This window comes from Perna viridis, chromosome 2 (assembly GCF_037379345.1).
Source record: "Perna viridis isolate PV_CMFRI_1.1 ecotype Kerala chromosome 2, ASM3737934v1, whole genome shotgun sequence".
In the NCBI taxonomy this organism is placed as follows: domain Eukaryota; kingdom Metazoa; phylum Mollusca; class Bivalvia; order Mytilida; family Mytilidae; genus Perna; species Perna viridis.
The window spans coordinates 53,472,872-53,493,816 of NC_142446.1; the positions used below are offsets into that span (position 1 = coordinate 53,472,872).

Here is a 20,945-nt window from a genome sequence, read left to right on the forward strand (position 1 = left end):
AATCACATCCTGTCTGATTTTTATTAAGACTGCTACTTAATACCTTATATACTTGAACATTGATTTATTTGGTAGTCTTTGTTTTAGAAGACTTACCTATGTCTTGTAACTTTAGTCAATTGTCTGTGTGTTTAATGTTTTATTCAGTCTTACACTTTCAACTTGTATACCAGTCCTGAAAGCAGTAAACATATTAATTTTCACAGTTGCTTATTTTCGCAGATTCAGTCAAGTATACATAATGATGATTGTAAAAAATAATGAGAATTATATAGTGTGTAAAATTCATTTTGCCAGTACTGTTTTTTTGTGCACAGCGAAAATACGAACATTAATAATTTTACAGTATTTTTCAAGACTTGTAGTTTTCTAATGTGTTCTGTCTCATAATTAAATGAAGAATTGTTGCATTGCTAATCATTTCTCCAGTATGTACACCATTTTTACATTTTAGATAATGCAATAACATGCTTCCATTAGTAGTGCAATAAACATTAAGTTTTGTAGAGCAATGCTTTATTTTTTTTTAAATATATATCAACCAATATATACTCAGTTTCATTATATAGATTGTGTATGTGTGTATGTTATGCTTGGTGTATGCAATTATTGTACAACTGTTATCATTAGTTATTTCAAATGATCACTACATGCATTATATCTTGAAATTGTCCGCATATTGTCGGAAAATATAGGATGTACAGCAAATCATATTAACATTTATTAATTTTTTTAATTCCATATTTTAGTCTCTTAGCATTTTAACTGGTTTTCCATTGCATTTTACAGAAAAGCTGTTGTTTTAAAACAGTAGGTTGGTCATAATTAAAAATGTCTTAAATTATCATTCAGCATGTATTCACTTCAATATTCATCTAATGTAAACATTGGTAAATAGAAAATTCACAGTTAGTGACAGATCAGGTTAAGTAAAAACGTGGAGAATATAGAAATTTGAAAGGGGGGGCATTCCAAAGATTTCCTGTCTTTCTAAATGTAGATGGGACTTGTAATTTCTATATTATCCACCAAAACTTTTGAGCATAAGGGGGAGGGGGGGGGAGGACTTCCCTCTTTTTGATATGCCTATCAAAAGTGTATGTAAGAAGGACAAAAATGAAATTCAGGAAAATGCCTTATAATATATACAGATATAAAATATCAATAATGAAATGCCATCCTGCCTCAATGAAATTTTGTTATTATGAATTGGACCTTTTTTAACACCATGAACTTTTTGAAAAAATGAATGATAATTTAGAAACATTTTAATATGATCAAGTAGAGTTAAAAGTGCTGAGCCGTAGGTGTTGATTTTCTCACTTTCTGAGGGAGCATCCCAATATTTCATGAAAAATTCAACACTTTCCTGTGCCTATATTAAAGAGGAAGATTTTGTTGCATGTCAGCTTAAAATCATTATAAATTACTTCAATTTTTTGTCAAAACATGTCCCAAAAACAAAGCTCATTAAATCTTCTGTTTTGAGAAAATTTTGAAAGGATGATCTTCCACTTTAGATTTTTCTAAGGTTAACATCTATGGCTGAGCCCTCTAGATAAAGTAGAATATACAATTATTATATACACATTATTTTACATTGAAATTGAATGTGAATGGAAATGTATTTTATTATTGATGACTCAGTACTAATAAAATCAATACACTTAAATGTGTTGTGTGTGTGTGTGTTTCATTTTTACACTGTAAAACTGGCTGAAAAGTACTCTGAAACATTAAAAGTTCTGAAACTTACCCTGAACGCAAAGATTTGAATGTAATTAGACAGTCTTCTGCACAGAGGGTATATTTGCTATTTCAAAGTTTAAGTAGCACTCCATCTAAGGATCATGCAAAATGTGATTCATGGGTAAAAAGCCTACATATTTTTATTTTGGGTATTTTGTTTGAAATGTCATAGTAAACAGAAATTAACATGTGGTTTTTCATATATTACCCGTGCTCTTAGGAGATAAAAATTATATAGAATGCACTGTAGATTTCAAAATTAAGGGAGATAACTCTGTAAATGCAGCTCATATACAATAGAATCTACTGGGTTTTCAATGTTGATTATCTCCTAAGAGCAAGCAGATTTGAATGAATAATTACATATTTCATAGTAAAGACCCATAAAACAACTTAATTACAAAAATAAAAATATGTAGCCTTTTTTGGGGTGTATCACATTTTTCAGATTTTGCATGATTCTTACAAAGACAGCTACTTAACACCTCTTCCACACTCAGTGCATAACCCCGCCTCTTTATGCAAATAAGTAGACTACAACTTGTTTTCCTTCTGATTTTGATTGTTTCTTTTTTTATTTTGTTCTGGTAAACAAATGTATCAAGCAAATTTGATGTGTTTTGGACCGTTTTTGAGTTATAAGGGGTCAAAGGGGCCATACTCCGACAAAGATACTTCTATTTTTATTCTGATTTCAATTTTTTTTATTTTATTGGATTCCTTATTAAATTCTTAACCTACGTTTTTCAATCAGATTTCATATACCTTACAGTTTTCTAGTTACAAGTGGTCATAGGAGCCACAATAAAAAAATCTACATTTTTATTTTTAGTCTGATTTTGAATATTTTTATTTGAATTTCTAATTTTGTTCATTATAGTGTCCAAACCAGTTGTTGTGTCTATAATAACTATTAGTCCCTATGCTTAAGTATGTCAAAAACTAATATTGTGTACACACTTGACCTAACTGTTCAGGGTTCAAACACTGTGGTTGTATCTTGCTGCACTGTGAAGCTTTTTTTTAACTTATATTTACAATACTCATTTTTAAATAATCAGTACAAAACATTTATTCTAAAACTTACACATGAAAGGTGAAGTTGAGCCAATCTTCTTTAGATCTGAAACTCACAAAGCCACCATTATCTTACTGAGAGCTCTGTATACTTACATCTTCATGAACAAGATTTTTTTTTTTTTTTTTTTTTTTTGTAAAGGTACCTTTAAACGGAAATACGTGTATAAGATATATATTATATATAATATGGTGTTATATAATACCAGTCTAGCCTTTTTCTTACATAAGATGAAAAGTCTGTCACTAGAGAATGGAACAACCGTTCCCATTACATTTAACACACTCTCATTAGGAGAAAAATGTTCTTTTTTTTTTCTTTCTTTTTTTTTTGGGGGGGGGGGGTTTCCCGTTTCCACTTTCTTATTCTATGACCACTAAAATCTAGGGTAAGTTCCAACTTCTAGTCCACCACAAATTGCATCTGAATTCTCATTTTAAGAACTTAAGAAAATAAAAATTCTGGATGTGTTAGATTACTTCAGAGTGACGGAATCCAATATTCTAGCTTGCTCCCACTATCAAATATGCAGTCCGACTAGTAAAGAACACGAAGTCGGCCTGCACATTTGATAGTGGGAGCAAGACCCTGTGGATGGACTGAGTTTTAGTCCACAAATATACTTTTTTAAGTTTTGGATTCGCAGTCTTTTTAATAGCAAATTATTTTGGTCTGAAATGCGGATCACCCTAGCGTACTTTATTTTCTTTTTATTTATTATTTCTCAGAAGTTTTATGGTCGTCATCATGAACTCGTGGATCGTTATGGTGTATCCATCTGCACCATGAAAACTGATTTATTCAACGAGGCAGTTTTCCTCTCCTCGTTTGTCTACCCCGGACTTGACTTTTTATGAGCAACTCGGCGGGTGTTTCTAGAAAAGCAGAGGACGCTTACCCTACCGGTGCATCTGGTCCATGCTCCCAGTTTTTAGTGGAGTCCGAGTTGCTCATTTGCTTTTGTTACTTTGTGTGTATGATTTTAGTTACTCTATGTTCTTTGTTGTGTATGTATGTCTGGTTTTTTTTTGTTTTGTTTTTTTTGTCTGGTTTTTGTCCCTGGATTACATTCTTTTGATTGCCGCTATAAACTTGGTTCCCTTGACTATTCTTTCCCCCAGAAATGTCCGATATTGCTGCCTTGTCTTGAAATAGTACAAGAAATACCGTTAATAACTGACCGAAATAGACACCTACAAATTCCGCTATAGGTTGAATGTATATAAAAGTTATGACATGGTTGCACGTCTTTACTTTTTCTGGCTATATTTGATGGACAATACTCCCACTGCATTGGGGGTTGAAATTGTGTTCCTCAATTCCCCAAGGATGACACCAAGGCAGCAAATAGCTTGCCAGACAACCTCTAGCATTGCTGGAGGAGATGGACGAGTAATAGCAACTTGGTAAGTGTGGGTTTCAACAATGTTGTAGTTTCTTGTTTACTGCAGATATCATCAGTGTTTCATGCCTTGTTACAATGATGCACTAAAATTTTGCTACTACTAAAATAGTATTGGAACGCTTTGAGTCATGCAGCTTTTAAGGCAACGATAAAACTTTTTTTTTTAGTTTTATTGTCATTTTTCGACAAAGAATAACACGGTCATAATTAACAATAACATCTCATGAAAAAAGAAAGACTTATGTACTGTAATAAAATCAACAAATTGTTCCACCTATTTCTAAATATTGCTTATGCGCCAAAAAATTATGACATCGTAGAAGATGTCCGCATGTAGTTTGGTATAGAGACGATGTCTGCGCCAGTCTTTAGAGTCATATTTATCTTTACCTTACTTGGCCAATGGCAGCCAAAAACTGGCCAAATGGGTCGCGATGTGTCTACGCCATGGAATGTGTAAAACTTCTTTTTGAACGTGCAATCATAAATTGTTATTCGCCTTTGTTCGGTCTCTAAAAGGAACCCATAAGTGTTATGCATGGTCGTTCCAGCAGTGGCTGGTGATAATGGAGCGTGAGCAAGGTTCCGACCGTTATGGCGACACCATTGACACAGTTGCTTATGCTCGTCACATTGTTGGGCACAGAAAGACCATGCAGAACTTTGGTCATAGACATAATGACCAATATCAACATCATGGCGTCGACTGAAGCCAACCTCATACACGAAGTTCACATTATCCAATGGTTTTGCGACGTGTAAATCGACTGTCAGTTCAAAGTAATATTTCCCTGGTGCTTTGAGAGGTCGGCTACTTATGGCCCCTCTATAATTTTTCAGACGACGATCGTTATTTCTCCCTATTACCCTCTGCCCTCCTATGGATTGGTTTTTCAGGACTTTACCATCTTCACTGACATCTCTGTATTGGTGTACTGTATTAGAGTCAAACGTAATAGTGGGGCCTAAAATATCAAGTTAATGGTCAATACCAAGTTTATTTAATTAATTGAATATATAATAAGAAAACTCTGGCGGATCCAGGAGCTCTTGGGGTTTGAACCCCCTCCCGTTTTGCTGTGAAAAAAAAGTTTAATATGTGCAAAATTGTGGAAAATGAGCAAATAATGGCCTGGTACCGCTCTTCTTTTTTTCTGGAACCCTCAGAAACTAATGTTCAAATTTTCTCATGGGATCCGCCTCTGAATCATACACAAGATACATTAGATAACTTATTCACTAATTAAGATGTCATGTATCTTTATACATTATATCACGGAAGTCTTAAATGGCCAAGAAATTTTAAAACACCTCGCCCTTAGACTGAGACACATACAACCAGCCACACGCCAGTTGTTTTGGGGATGAATTCTGGTGCTGTTTAAAGTGAATATTGGATTGAATGTATTATGAATTTCATATTACTAAGCCTCATTTAACCTGTATCAAGAAAGGACCATTGCAGTTATAATTGTTTCCAGCTTTCCGGTGTTAGCCTTGATATTGCCATTTTTTCCTATACAGACTTTCTTTTGTGACAATTGACTAGAGTTTATCAGGTCGATGAATATTTTATTATTATCCTTACTCTTACTCTTATATATAAATCAGTACAGTAATACATAATAGGCGCTAACTTACATGTTATGTCGCCGTGTCTGACATCCCCTTCAGCTGTAAAGATTAATCATATGTATATCTTCAATTTTCTTAATTGGAAGATTATTTCTTCGTAAAGTAAAATCTGTTACAATAATCTCACCAAAATACAAAAATAGTTAACAAACATGTGAAAGCGGGAATGAAAACATTGCATGTCTCATATATTATATACAGAAATTTGCAGTACAAAATGCGAAACCTTCTAGCACACTGAACTACGTTAGTTTAGCTCCGTTGACATACTTGTCAATCTTATAATTGATGCTGGATTTCTCGATATTTTTAGTACTTCTTATACATGATTTATTTTTTTTTAAATCTTGAATTCCTTTAGATATTTTATTATATAATGTTGCAGATGACATGTTACTCCTTAAAACACGTCACGTGTACAGCATGCCCCAATTTCCTGTATTTTTGCAGATAAAACGAAACTGAGTATATCTGAGAAAGCAAATTTCATGTCTATGAAATAGTGTACCGCTAGAATTTAAAGATATTTACAGAGAAAAAGAAAGACAGACTTGACTAACATACACTTACTATGTGTGTTTCTGAGAGACACTAGGCTAGCATCGGAATGACCTCTTGTAAGACATAGCTGTTTATTGTGTACGATGGTTGAAACTGTTCCCATTCCTCTGGCCATTCTTTCAAATTCAGCCTCCATGTGAACAGGTTCAAATGCTGGGGATTCAATTTGCATTGTTTTTTTAAATTGTTGTTTTGTTAGAACTTTAAGTCTCCTGTAGAGTGTTGTATGCAGAGGAACAAACTCGGTAGCATCCGTGTGAGAAATAATGTTTTCAGAGAATTCTCTTGCTCCTGTAACGCCATGAATGAACGATTCAAGTTGCTCTAGTCGTGCTCTTAATGTGGACTTCTTAGCATTGGTTATTATAGCCGCCTTTTGTCTTAGTTCGTCTCTTCGGCGTTCTAAGATGTCGTGACACTTCTTGATAGCATCATCTAACTCTTGCTCAACCTCGAATTCTTTTATATCCAAGTTTGTCATTTCTTGTTCGGTTTGTTTATACAATTCTTTAGCTACTTTAACATCATCTTCCAACATTTTAAAGATTCTGCCAAGTTCATGTTTCTTTTGATGGTGTATTTCTTCCATGTTTTGAATCACATGGCCTTTAGATTTATCGTGGTCGCAAACGGTACATGCAGTACAGATCATTTTCTCGCAACCCTTCTTGGCACAGTAAAAACTTAAGTGTTGACCTTCATGGCCAGGTTTGTTGCATTTAAGTCTTCGTTTAAAGATTTCAGGTCCTTGCGTTTGCAGTTGCTCAACAGATAAAACGCCATGTGTTCTAGATGCTAAACTACGTCTGTGTGCCCGTGTACATTCTAAACACATAAAAATGTAACATTCTTTGCAAAATTCAGAGGCTACATTGTCGTCTGGACAATCTTTACAAATGATATCAGACGACCTCTTCTTAACACGCAAAAATTCAAGAAGATTTCGCCTCGTTGCATCTTTTGGAAACACATACACACCCTCAGTCGGTAATAGATAATCTGTTTTGCAAATAGGACATGTCAAAATTTCTCCTTTCAGCATTTTTCGGAGACATGTTTGACAAAATGTATGTAAACATGGTAGGACACGGGGTACATAGAGTTCCTCGTCAAATTCCTTTGTACATATGCTGCAGATTAGAAACTCTTCCTTGACATCTTCGGCACGTAGCATTGTGCGAAATGACTAAAGGCTTTGTCAAAATATCTGGATGTTCTGAAAAAAAAAAATGAAATATGAGCTTTATGTGTGTCTTTTCTTCGAAATGACTGACTATCAAAATATCTGGATGTTCTGGAAAAAAAAAACCCAAAAAAACCAATGAAATATGAGCTTTATGTGTGTCATTACCAAGAATTTTAACGTTACGATGGAATTCAGCGGGAAACATCAAAAGTGCAGCAGTCCTATATATAGGGTATCACAATATAAAGTACACACAGAACAAACAACAGTAACCTCACTTTCTGAGACCGTGGGTAAACCCAGGTGTTCTAGATATGCTCAAACCATTCCTGACCTACTAATAAACTGATATAAGCACAACCATGATAACCGTCAGAATATCTAGCATCGCGCACGGGGTTGCGAGATGAAAAAGAACTCCGTGTGCTGAGGCAGCTGAATGTCACAGTATGGGAATGGATAGTTCACAAAGGGAAATCAATGTAAAAAAGTGAATACTGATTAAGGAATCCAGTATTATATTAATGTGTGAAGCAAACTTTCTAGTATGATTTGTACGTTTACATTGTTGCAGCTCCTTTGTCATTAACGATAAAGTGGAAAGTGGATGAAGTTGTCTAATTAAATTAAATCCCCCAAATTTTAAGGAAATTCAGAGCTCTTAACTAGTCAATATTCATACCACATCTAAATATCTGAACAACTTACAATACTTCAAACGGGGTTTTTCTCACGTTATCAACTGCTTCGGAACAGCAAATAAAAGCAAAATAAATGAATAAAAAACAATTGTCATTTTTAACATAATAAACAAAATGGAGAAAGACAAAAGATTTACCCGACCAATAAATGTCAGAGAGGACAAAATAGTTGTTTTGGTGCCAATATATATTGATATACGATACAAAATATGGTTGTTTTGTGCCAATATTTGTCAAATTAAAATCAAAACATCACAGGTCTTTATGCAATTGCGTTTATTCCTTCAGAACACCAATAGAAGCTATTAAACCAACAAAATATGTATGACCATTGAATATGGTATTTGATTCAAGAGGATCTACTTTTTTTTGGGGGGGGAGGGGGGATACCTGTAAATTAGTAACCCCACGGGAAACATTATCAATGGCTGTTTTGATATCTATCAAAAGAACTGAAATATCGCTAAAACGACTTATTATCAATAAGGTATCAGTCTTTGTAAAATTGGGGTGGTAATCCACTAGTACATGTGGAAAAGGTAATAAAAATTGCTACAATTTAATATTATTCATAGTTTAAGTCGAAGATACGAGCAATGGATTCGTACTTCAGCGAATTTTTAGAAGTTTTGATGACTGTAACAAAAATATAAAAAATGACACATAAGCGCTTTAATTGCATCTATAATGATTTAAGGATCAGTCTTTATAAAAAAAAAAAACAGACAGGAAGTGATTCATGCATTTCAAAAACCAACCGAAATCACTTTTATTTCTTGTTCAGAAACAGTTACCGATCATATAACCAGTCTTAGTTTTTCATTTGGACATTGCGCTTTTGAGATAAAAAAAAATATAAAGATTGTACATGAAATTGACACCTTGCAAGAGCTATTATTCTTGATTTTGTTTGATTTTGGTTGATTTCAGTGAGAGATAAATGTATGATTTTCTCAAGAAGACAGATTTTAATATGGAAAGGACAATTGTTACGTAAAATACAGCATATGTAGATTGAAAAAGCATCATTTGCTCGGTGGGTTTTTATTCACCACGAATCACTTTCATATTGTCACTGTCTTAATTTTATACGGACTGGTACTTAAATAAAAACTGAAGGAAATGAAAAATATATCTTAACTGTGTCCACTGCTTTGTCACTTCATGTTCATTGATTTGTGGTAAGTTTAATTCGCTCAAATGTACTCAAGCAGAGCAGAAGAAGCGTATGAGCTGCATGGGAAACTGATTTACTTTATAAAATTACTTTCCCATCTCAATCCTCTACACCCCATGAATATCAAAATAAAATAGTTTACTGTAGTACTTACAATAAATATAGTTTGAAGTGTCTTTATCCACACTGCGTAATCTTTTGCAGGATCTTCCAGTAAAACAAATACACGTATTGTAAATATTCTGACACACTTTTTGTCTTAGAAACAAGGACAATTCTGTAGCCTTTGTTAATTTATCGTCAGAGAGTTTTTTGACATTTGATATTTTAAACAAGACCGATTCAAGCGCTCAAACCGTTTCACTAATCACAAAAGAAAATTTAAATGATCTAAAGTTTTCTATAATTCCTTTAAGAAAATCTTAACAATAAATTAAATGATGTCATTTCGCTTGACTGTTTTTCTTTGAACGCAGACCATTGCAGGAAATTGGCTTCCTTTATGTGTCAACACGAACAAAAAATATTTTACTTATTTACAATTTAATTTGAATTAAACGTACTTAGTACACATACCTGAGTCGTCTTCAGACAGTAAACATTTTTGGCGAATGGTTTGTTTGGAAGTGTAAGCAAGTAGACCATAAGTAGAGCGAGAATAGTGTATCCATAACACGCAGACATAGACAAGACAATAAAACTGACAAAATATGATAGGACACAATTTAGCTATTAGAATACAGGTAGAAACTAAAAAATATATGAACAACCCGGGTTCCGCTAAAAACTTGGAGTATCATGAACCAGCAGAGACTATATAACACTAGTTATATATAAAGTCCCTGGTGCCAATAAGCATCTTCTGCTATTCTAGCTCGAAACACCTTTCAAGAACAAAGACCAAGAGGGAAATATTAATTTCAACATTAGAAAATCTGTTTTTATCATGGAAATTGTCACACCACAATGATGGACCAGTTTCATAATATTGACCATTAACTTGGAAAAAAAATAGAAAAGCTTTTGTCAAAGTTTGCTATAGGTTTTTACTCTGAATAACATATATTTATCATTTGGAAAAACTGGAACTAATAAAGCATTTAGTTATATTTAAGCACAGGGGAAAAAAAAAAAAAAAAATGGAAAGATAAGGCAAAATATTTAATGCCCTACATGTTTTGAACTCGTTGTAATAATTGAATAATTCAATCATACTACTAACATTTCTCTATGAGCATAACATTTTTAAAATACTTAGTGCATTTTGACGGTGCTAAAGACCTAATTTGAAATTGAAATTTAAATGTAGAAGTCAAACCGATTTGATAAGCCTGTGTGGGGAGGATTTAAGCATACAGAAAAGTAGCATCAATTCCAATTAAAGATGTTATTGGAACGTATAAACAGAAGGATAGTCTGATAGAGGTTTTATCAAAACTTGTGTGCCGAATAATTTAGCGCTGACTCGAGAACGAAATTGCTTCAAATATACACCTGTTTTAACCATAACTTTTTATTCCTATTAGATCATTTACCAGTATGTTAGCTGGCACTCGTCTTAATGTATCGATTAATTAATTAAAAAGATATATAATGTTTTATTCCGTATCAAATGGTCAATAATTAACCAGGTTTCCCGCCATCTGTCATACAGGCTTGGGTTATGTCCCGTTGCACAAGTGACGTCATTTTTGCAGCTTCCGCCATATTTTGAGAAAAAAGGAACCAAATAATGTGAAAGCTTGGTCACGCCCTTTTAGTGACACATGCGGCTATAAATTAGTAAGAAATTTAAAGAAATGACTACTAAAATACAGAAAGTATAAGCGTTACGAGATGCCATCAAGATTCACAGTCGTATTTCAAAATGAATTCGTTTGTTTATGTTTTTCATTCCATGATTCCTGCTATGTTCTATAACATAACTCAAAGTACATAATACCTTGTCTTTATCTTTCGTGTTCAGTCGGATACTTGCATTCATCTAGCTGATGACTGTAAGCAAAATTAAAAATATCCATGAAAACACGAAAGATAAACATAATGTTTTAAAAACTAGATCCATACCGATTCATGCTTAATTTCCATTGAGACTTGAGTTGATCATTAAATCATGTTGTCTGATATATGTACACTCTATTAGAATAGCAATCTATGTTGACACTATGAGAGTAGGTACTTCTCATAGTAATCATATATTTACAGCATTTATTGATAAGCTTTCTAGTTTCCAAGGTCAACAAGACTACATCATACATGTCTTTGATTTTTATACATGGTCATCTGTCTCTTAAATTCATCTTTATTATGGCATACTAAGGTTTTTATACGGCCCCAATAAATGGTAACTTGCTGTTGTCATTGTAGAAGTTCTGTTTCTGGACAGTTTTTTTTATCTGAAATTACACCTCCATGTGCATGTACAGAACCAACTAGGGAAGCCTAGAATTGATTTTTTGGGTTGTGACTTGTCATGTTAAGAAATTAAGGCAGTATTCAGGACCAAAAAACAGGCATTTCCTGTAATTACTTAACAAAAAACTGATATCTTTAAATTTGTATCACGAGGTGCTGCACTAACAAAGGAAGGCTTAGATTGATTTTGTGGATTTTGGCTTAAACTGATTAAGAATGAAGAGACAAAAAAGGACCAGAAACAAAGTATTTTCCAGGTGTGCAGATCACAACTTGCGTGAAAATTAATGGATCACTTTAGAATCTCCACAAGGTGCAGTGCATTACAAAGGAAGGCTGAGATTGTTTTAGGGGTTATGCACATTGCAGATTATTTCTGCCACTGTGCCAAATATTAAAAATCCAATCAAAATTCAGAGCTGTATCAATCTTAAATGGCGTGTCTTTATTCTAGCTTCAACTATTCAATGTTCCACTTCTTCAGTCATATCAAGCTGCACCTAGCAAGACATTTATTTTACAGTGCAGACAGGATTGAAATCACATGATAATGCATGATACATGTATGTGTTGCATGGATATGGGGCACATTATCAAGTAAGACATCACCATGTTCATTTGTAGATATCTTCATTTTTTGCACTAGATTGGCGGGAAAGGTCCTTGATATTTTTTACATGACAGCAAAATATTTGGGAATTAAATATGAACTGTCATTGGTCATTGTTGTCAGCATACATGTATTCTTTAGACAGTTCATTTTGTCCCTATAAATACTAGAAGTGAATGGATCTCTGGTATTGCAACTCGGATCTATGTTAATGTGGTGATTTATTTGGTGAGTTGTGACTTGGATCATTTTGTTTAGGAATAAGGGGGCAGAAACCATTGATAATGGGTGGACAATAACTTAAATATAATTGATCAGATTTCTTTTAAATATAATTGTTTCACAAGGTGCTGTACAACCGAAGGAAGGCTAGGACTGATTGATTGGGGGTTGTGCATGCAACCATTTACATTTTGTACATGTACATGTAGTACAAATGTATGAAAAAGGAGCCAAAAAGGGACCACTTTGATTCTGATGAAATTGTTACCAAATATTTTATCACTATCAAGATTTATAGCTGTAACAAGCTTGAAAGGTGTATTTATACTTGCCCCAACTGTTAAGGGTTTGTCCTCTGTATCTAGCTGCACCCTCCACAGTATTTCATTGATATGGTACTTTTTGGCAGCCCGAGACTTTTTGCTTGATACTGGCCCAGAGGATTGGCTCAAATGGTGATGTCAGTGGTGGGCTGACAACACCTGTAAATTTCTCAATATTTTGTATAAAATTTATACATTTACTATACTGAGTATAATGATTCCAATTTCCCGTTTCCTTGGGGAAGGGAAATTTTGCATGGGGAAAGTAATGTCATAATCAGTACTACCTGCCAGGAAAGTTCTTTTTAGTGGGTAAAAGTCTGTTGCTGTTTTGATCGGCTGTTACTGGATGTAAAAGCAGTTTAGAAGTAATACTCTCTTAAACAAGGTACTTTCCGCACTGATTTTTTATTTTGTATACAGTTTTTGATTTTCATTAGTTGCTATGAATCTTTTTGAAATTATTTTACAACGTGTCATACCACAAAAGAAAAATTGGAATATTTTATTGGGTTGTGACTTCAACCAAAAAAAAAAAAATAGGGGACCACAAAGGGACCAAAAACAAATATTTTTTTTCTGATTTTGTTTAATTCAGCTCTCATTTTGATTTTTTAAATAAAATTCTGTATGAAAGATGAAAGTCCTTGCCAGCATTTTTTAATCAGATTTCAGAATTTTTTTTACAGTTAGACTAAAGAAATTTTGCCTGGGATTAATTTTTGCTTTAAGCCAAAAAAAAAAATTCTTGTTTCCTGCTACCAGCAAGAAAAAAAATTGGTAGGTAAGTAGGGAAACAGTTTTATTTTTCAAAAATATGTTTCATGAGTCAATGGGGGTATAATCTAGACTTCAAGAGTGCAAGAGCCAAAATGGCCAAAATCGGTTTGGGATAGGCACCGAAAATTAGGGTGGGTAGGGTAGAAAGAAACACACACATTATTTTTTTGCCTTATTTTATAAAATAGTGTAAATGCCCACAGATATTTGCATAGGTATACTGTGATCCTTTAAGAATACTTTGATGAATCTCTTGGACAATTTTAATAAGCAACAATGATCGACTTTTCAATAAAGAGTAATCATGGGAACCAAGATTCTAGCAGGAATCAAAAGAAGGTAATCCAGGGACAAAGACCAGACATGGAATACAGACATACACAACAAAGAACATAAAGTAACTAAAATAATACATGCAAAGAAACAAAAGCAAATGAGCAACTCGGACTCCACTAAAAACTGGGATCTTGAACCAGGTGTACCAGTAGGGTAAGTGTCCTCTGCTCTTCTAGGAACACCTGCTGAGTCGCTCATAAAAAGTATTCAATGATATTATGGGGGTTCAGGGTTTTACATATACATTTTAACCTAGTGAGTGTTACTCCTAAACTGCTCAAGGAATTACTAATACATTTTTTTGTATTATAAGAAGATAGGCTATCATAAAGAGATGCTCATTTACATTTATCTTCATTTGAAGCTGGGGAGGGGGTATTCTCTTTGTGAGCAAGATGAGATTTATGGCTTTTTTACTATTAAAAACTGTAGCAGACAAGTTTTTTCTTTTGAATATTTTACATGTATTCATCCCTATTGTGTTTGTTTCAGATCATCATACATGTGTATCTTTCAGTACAATGATTTTATACCCCCACTTAATGGTTAGATGGTACATTGAATATTGGAATTGCCTTGTCTGTCTGTCAGAATGTCGTTGCAATATCTTGGCTCCCAATTCAGGAAGTCCGTCTATCCTTGACTCCTCCTTTACTGTTAAATGTAAAAAAAAAATGGAAAAGATGAATAAAAATAGTAATATCACTTGCCCAAAACAATAATAGCTTGTCATGATTTGTGTCTTTATTTCAAAGGTAATGGCCTTTGGGTTGTCCATGGAAGAAATTCAAATTTTCACTTGTTTGAATGAGTTTTTCTTGGTCTTTGGAAATATGACTGACATTTTAATGTAACACCCTTCCATGGTTTACATGTCTAAATAAAATGTATTTGTTTTTTGTTCCCCTATACATTAAATATTTTATAGATAATTTTTTAGTTCATTCATATGCATGTACAAGAAGCATTTCTGATAATTTTCAATTTTAAATTATTCTGTAAGAATAGTTCTATGAATGTCAACAGCTAAATTCAAGTCTCACAACCAGACTTTATAGTAGTGTGCATGTGAATTAGATTGCTTGGTATTAAAATTGAGTCTTTAACTGATTATATCCGGAAATCAAATCTAAACTGGAATCATGATCAATAAGTCGTAATCAGTTTAGTCAAGTGTGAAGTAGCACTCCAGATAAGAATCATGCAAAATGAGATTCATGGTTGGAAAGCCTACATTTTTTTGTGGGATGTTTTGTTCAAGATGTTTTTCTAAATAGAATGTAACATGCAGCTTTCTGTATAACCCTTGTTCTTAAGAAATACAAATTACATGTATATAGAATGTACTGTAAAATCCCAAATCAAGGGAGATAACTCTGTAAATGACATTACAATACAATAGAAACTATTGGATTTTCGATAAGAACAGACTGATTGGATTGGATGCTTATACATTTCATTACATAGACCCATAAAACAACTATTTAACAAAAACAAAAATGTGTAGCCTTTTTTGAGAGTGTATCACATATTACAGAATTTGCATGATTCTTACAAAGACTGCTGCTTAAATTATTTATATAACAGGTGATTGTTTTGTATTTGTTAAACTGATTTTGAAATCTATATCTTTTTTCTCTCGCATAATTATTTCTTTGTTAATTGCACTTTTCCTGTAAATATACTAAATTATTGTTTTTAATTATGTACACAACTGGTAATTTGTTGACTATTTATATCATAATAAATAAATCATGTGGATTAAGTATATTATGCATGTGTCTCTGGTCTACATCTTCTCCTCCGCTGAACCTCAATCAGTACCAGAAATCACAGGAATCAGATAGAACTCTTGGGGGTCAAAGAGGGTCAAATTCCTCAAAACAGTGTGTCTTTCTGTGAATGAACAATATTACAAGTAGTTTTGTTCTTGGCTGATGAAAAATAAAAACATTTCAGTTTAGCTGCAAGATTTTTAAAAATTAATAGTAAAAACATGTGTGCAAAGAGGATAGTTAATTAGTTGATTGCCTTACAAGATAAGAGATTGTATGTTGAAAACTGGGAGATAAAGAAGTCAAATTTTTGGCAGTTCTTTGAGAAATTTTGTCTGTGTGCTTGCTGCTTCAAGTGATAGGAGTAGGAATTTATTTTAAAGTGATGTGTGGATTTATGTGAAGTAGTTGTTTTGTGAATCAAGAAGAGAGTAATTTCAATTGCAAAATGGAGCAGGAAAGAGAGGAAAAAACACCTAGTACAGACCTTTCAGGAGACTTTGATATGATTGTTAATGAAATTAATGAATTCATTACTATTTTAGAGGTACGAGGTCAAGAACTAGAGCAAAAACAAGCTGAGGAAAATCGTCTTCATTTTCAACAACCCGGAGAATCTGACGAAAGCGAGGAATGTGACACTCCATTTCAGTCAGCTCGGAATACAATCATATTAGTTGAAAACAACAACGATGATGAACCTATCTATGAAACCTGCCATGAAGAACAAGAAAACCCTTATGAAGCAATCCCAGCATTAAAACATTTAGCTACTGCAACTGCTACATCAGTTCCTGCTCCTTCTCCTAGAGGTGAAAAGCCAGAAATAAAACCAAAGCCCAAACATCTTCTTAAAATGGTAGAGCCAGGTACACAGAACCCTAAAAGGGTTAAGGCATTACACAACTTCAAGGGGACAAACAATGATGAGGTAAGTCATTTAATCAGTAGATTTTGTTTGTAGAGTGTTTTCATGTGATTAATTCTGGTTTTCAGTATCAGCTCTGATGCATGAAATATGGTTGTCTTTTAGAATGATCATCCTTTGTACACTAGTGGCTATATGTACTATTTGCTTGTACCAGTCATAATGATATTCTTTAAGATTGTTTTTTTTTACCAAGTTTAGTAAATAACATGTTGAAGGCCAAATTAAAAACCTGTGTGGTTCCAGTTGCTCGACTGACCCTAGTTTTTACTGCCTACCCAAACATTTTTTTGGCCGAAAGGGAAAAAAAATAAAACAATAGCCGACTTACCCTGCCCACTTCGGTAATGGGGATTTTTTCATAACTTCTTCAGACCTGACTTGGTATTTACTATGTACTTGCAGCTACAGTCACAACTGAAAGCTGTAAATTGACAGCCTGTGAATGCTTCATCCCTGATTATGATCATTTGTTGTAATTAATGTTTTCTATGAACAATTTGGCATTTGTCTTACAGGATTTAGGGACATTTCAAGTCAACCTTGTGATTTGATTGAAAAAAATTTAAATAAAAGAAAAATAATCAGTTTTCTGACTTATTGACCCTATTTTATTCAAAGAGGTGTCCAGAACCACACATTTTTTTTTTATTTGGCCTCGCTAACTTAGCGACTAGTCACTTAGGGGCAGTTCATGATTCATGAATAAGTTATATAATTTAATTTCTTATTGATTCAAGTCCAATGTAAAGATTGGATCCTGAATCAAAACACTTTATTTTGGGATTATTTGAATCACAGACTGCACTGCAGACCAATTGACATTACTGACGTCACAGAACCAAATTAGTTAATGCAAAATAAACTATGTTGCCCAAAGAGAACCAACGAATCAGAACACTGGTCACAAATCTAATGATATTGTAAAAGAATGGATTTTCATATGAATTTATATCAATTTACAAATTTGAAGCTTTCAAGACTGTAACAAAAATTGAAAAAAAAGTTGTTTCAGTGTTTGAAATATACATGTAATTAATGAAATCAAAACAGTGAAATAAACTGCAGACTTCTGTATGTCAACATCTGCCTCTAGCATCAAAAACATGAATGATTCATCATAGAAGGTACTGAATTACCTTGCAGATTATTTGTTTATATTGGCAGTGGTAATAGTTGGTGTTGCTGCAATTTGCAGTAAGTCTGAGGTAACAGCTACAATTCATTGTTTATATACATTTGTACAGCTTACATGGTCATGTTCTCTATATTTAAAGTAGTGCTGCAGTCTTTATAAATATCATACAGGAGGCAATTCATGCATTTTAAAAATCAAACAGATTCAAACTTTCATTTCTACTGGGTATTTCAAAAACTGTTACAGACCATGCAACTGTCATTGAATGGGTTGTTGCACTTTTGAGATGAAAATTAAATAAATGGTGTATGAAATTAGTACTTTGCAAGAGTTACATGTATCATATTTGATTTAGGAAATGTTTTTTTCAAAGTACAGATCTGTGTACCAAAAGGACTGTTTAAATTAAAAATATGGTGTACAATGACTGATTAAGCACTGTTTCTTCAGTGGATTTTTTCTGCACCCTTTTAATTTTATGTGGATTGGAACTTCATAAGATATTTCATGAGCAGTGTATAATTTTTGTATTTGAAATTTAGTGTTTTGTAGACTCTTCATAAGGCAAAAAAAATAATATGTCTGCTTCCTGTTACCATACCTACACGTTTTCTGTGTCTACCCTAAGCATTTTAGGGCTATTTTGGCTCAAGCACTGTTTAAGTTTAGTTGTTTCCCCATTAACTCAATGTGAAATTTTTTTTGAAAAATAAAAGAATATCCCTCCTTGCCTACCCTATTTTTTTCTTTTTTGGTAGCAGGAAACAACACTGTTATTTTTTTTTGACCTAATAGACAATTTACATGTACCGATATGTCCACATATCTTAATACATATTATATTTTACCTCATTTTTCTTCATCAGTGCTTAGGGCTGAAGAAAGGCTTTTTTTCAAAATGATAGCACAGTGCTAACAACTATTTAATCCAATTAAAATTAATTTCAGATTGTACAGTGCAAAATTTATAGGACTTAAAAGCACATTGCTATAAAAGTGTGGTCATTTTTGCTGTTTCATTGGTATTACGGGTAATTCAATTTTGTGGGTTTATCAAAATTTTGTAATGGGGGTGTTTTGGATTTGTGCATTTTTGTAAGAGCATCGTGGTTTTACATTTTATTTGGAATTTGAATAAGTGGTTTGGCTGAACCTTGTAAACATCAGACTGTGATACTGTATTTTTTTGCCTCTACTATGTGTTGATTTTATCCTGTCAAACTGAGTCTGAGGAAATATGGAATGTTTCAAATGCTGTAGCAATGTTTACACAGGCATATTATCACATCAAAGTGATCTATCAATGATCATTAACAGCATAAAGTGAGTCTTAATTATGTTCTGATAAACAGACATGACTATTTGTTTTATATAAGTAGGGCAGTGTTGTAGCTAATTAAATCTAATTACTCTTATTTATAACCTGCTGCCATACATGTATAGCCATCTTTGATTTTCTCATATTCCTTTAAATAAAAAAATGATATATAAACACAGGGGTAGAAATGAAAAATAATTTCCAAACTGTTCAAGCTGGAGACTTTTTCTGAAACTGAAATTTTTAAATGTCTTTTTGCCCTTATGATACATGTTCATGTATGTTGAACAAAATGCGTCCAAAATTAGGTGGCCCAGCAGACGAACTCTGTTTAACTGACTTGCTCATCATGGAGGTCAGTGGGAGAATTTTTATTTTATACCTGTAAACATTGCATTTTTGGTATGCTGAAGCAAGTCTTACTCCATTTCTCATTATTACATTACATTAGAAATAATGCGCTAGTTTTAAGATGACTAGCATTGTTCTAATACATGTAGCGCCTGTATTCAAGTTGGTATGTAGTTTAAATCTGAGTGGAAAAATCATAGTTTCTTTCTCTTTATTTATAAAACTGAAATGCCATTATTAGTTCATTCACCAAGAATTGATGTAAGATCTGAAGATTTTAGATGATGAGTGTAGATACAGTGTCTGTGGAAACTTCCTACTTCACATTACCGCTATAGAACTCTCTGATAAACATGTCTTATCAAACAGGTTTCTGGTGAAGTCATTAGCTTCAAATGAAATCATATAGCTTTATAGATATATACTTGTGTACATGTACCTGGATAAACATTTTCTAGCAGATGTTTACTAATCTTGATTAAATAATTGTAAGGACTTACTTGTTGAATCTGTTTAAAATAGCATCATGAGGCCAAACATAAAAATATGTTTGTTTGCTGTTCCCCTAACCAATGGTTTGGAGCTTGGGTCGTTAGGTAGAGAAAAAATTTATTTCATTGAAATTTTTGGAAAGGAAAAAATGCAGAATTAAATGTATAAGGGATGTGATATATGCAGTAATAAGTTAGTCTCCGTATCTTTGATGACTTGTTATTATAGTATCTTTATTTCTTTGTTGTTTATGAAGTTATACAAAAAGTGTGTATCAGTTATATCATTGGTATGCTAATTTGTAATGGTAATGTTCCATATCTTGAATCATAATGCATGCACATCTTTCCGTATCTTTTGTCAATGTTTGATATATAGAATTTGAAATTGATATCAAACGATCCAATAGAATGGAACAAACTGTTCATTAAATATCAAACAAAACCAACTATGTCAGACTAGAAACAGTTGCTAGTGAATGTTGACAGTGTTGTTGCCCGACCCATCATAACATCATAAGCACTAGGTCTAGGAATGTTACTGTTGAGTGTTTTCCGAGGCGTCTCTCAAAAATTCAAAATTAAATATTTAAGTTTTTGATCAAATTGTTGATCCAATGTAATCGCCTTTTCAAAGTCCAGTTTAAAATTCACTGAGAAAATTTACTCTCTTAGCTATTTGTCAAGGACTGGCACTTTTATCAAGGGTCAAATCATTGGGATGTATTCAAACACATCTTAAAAATCTTTCCATGGGAATTTTGTC

At 33.2% G+C, this 20,945-nt stretch overlaps 2 protein-coding genes across 4 annotated transcripts in view; one reads left to right on the forward strand and one right to left on the reverse strand.

Moving 5' to 3' along the window:
- Positions 1–498: 498 nt before the first annotated feature.
- On the reverse strand, positions 499–9,961 carry LOC148626009 (E3 ubiquitin-protein ligase TRIM56-like). Of its 2 annotated transcripts, none has more exons than XM_088569543.1 (4): positions 9,647–9,961; positions 6,438–7,644; positions 5,874–5,906; positions 499–5,197 (listed from the first exon to the last, which is right to left on the reverse strand). In XM_088569543.1, the coding sequence occupies exons 2-4, from the start codon at positions 7,600–7,602 to the stop codon at positions 4,539–4,541; spliced, it is 1,857 nt and encodes a 618-aa protein (XP_088425669.1). In that variant the 5' UTR covers positions 7,603–7,644; positions 9,647–9,961; the 3' UTR covers positions 499–4,538. The 2 variants fall into 2 exon arrangements, with proteins under 2 accessions (XP_088425669.1, XP_088425670.1); XM_088569544.1 differs by lacking the exon at positions 9,647–9,961 and adding an exon at positions 8,323–8,371.
- Positions 9,962–11,152: 1,191 nt separating this feature from the next.
- The window catches only part of LOC148626010 (rho guanine nucleotide exchange factor 7-like), a 41,813-nt gene continuing 32,020 nt past the window's right edge, over positions 11,153–20,945 (forward strand). The window contains exons 1-2 of one of the 2 annotated variants that reach the window (XM_088569554.1): positions 11,153–11,274; positions 16,499–16,884. In XM_088569554.1, coding sequence (XP_088425680.1) covers positions 16,810–16,884 — 75 coding nt within the window. In that variant the 5' untranslated portion in view covers positions 11,153–11,274; positions 16,499–16,809. Of the gene's footprint in view, positions 11,275–16,267; positions 16,885–20,945 lie in introns of those variants that run through there. The other variant, XM_088569552.1, reaches the window with a different exon arrangement.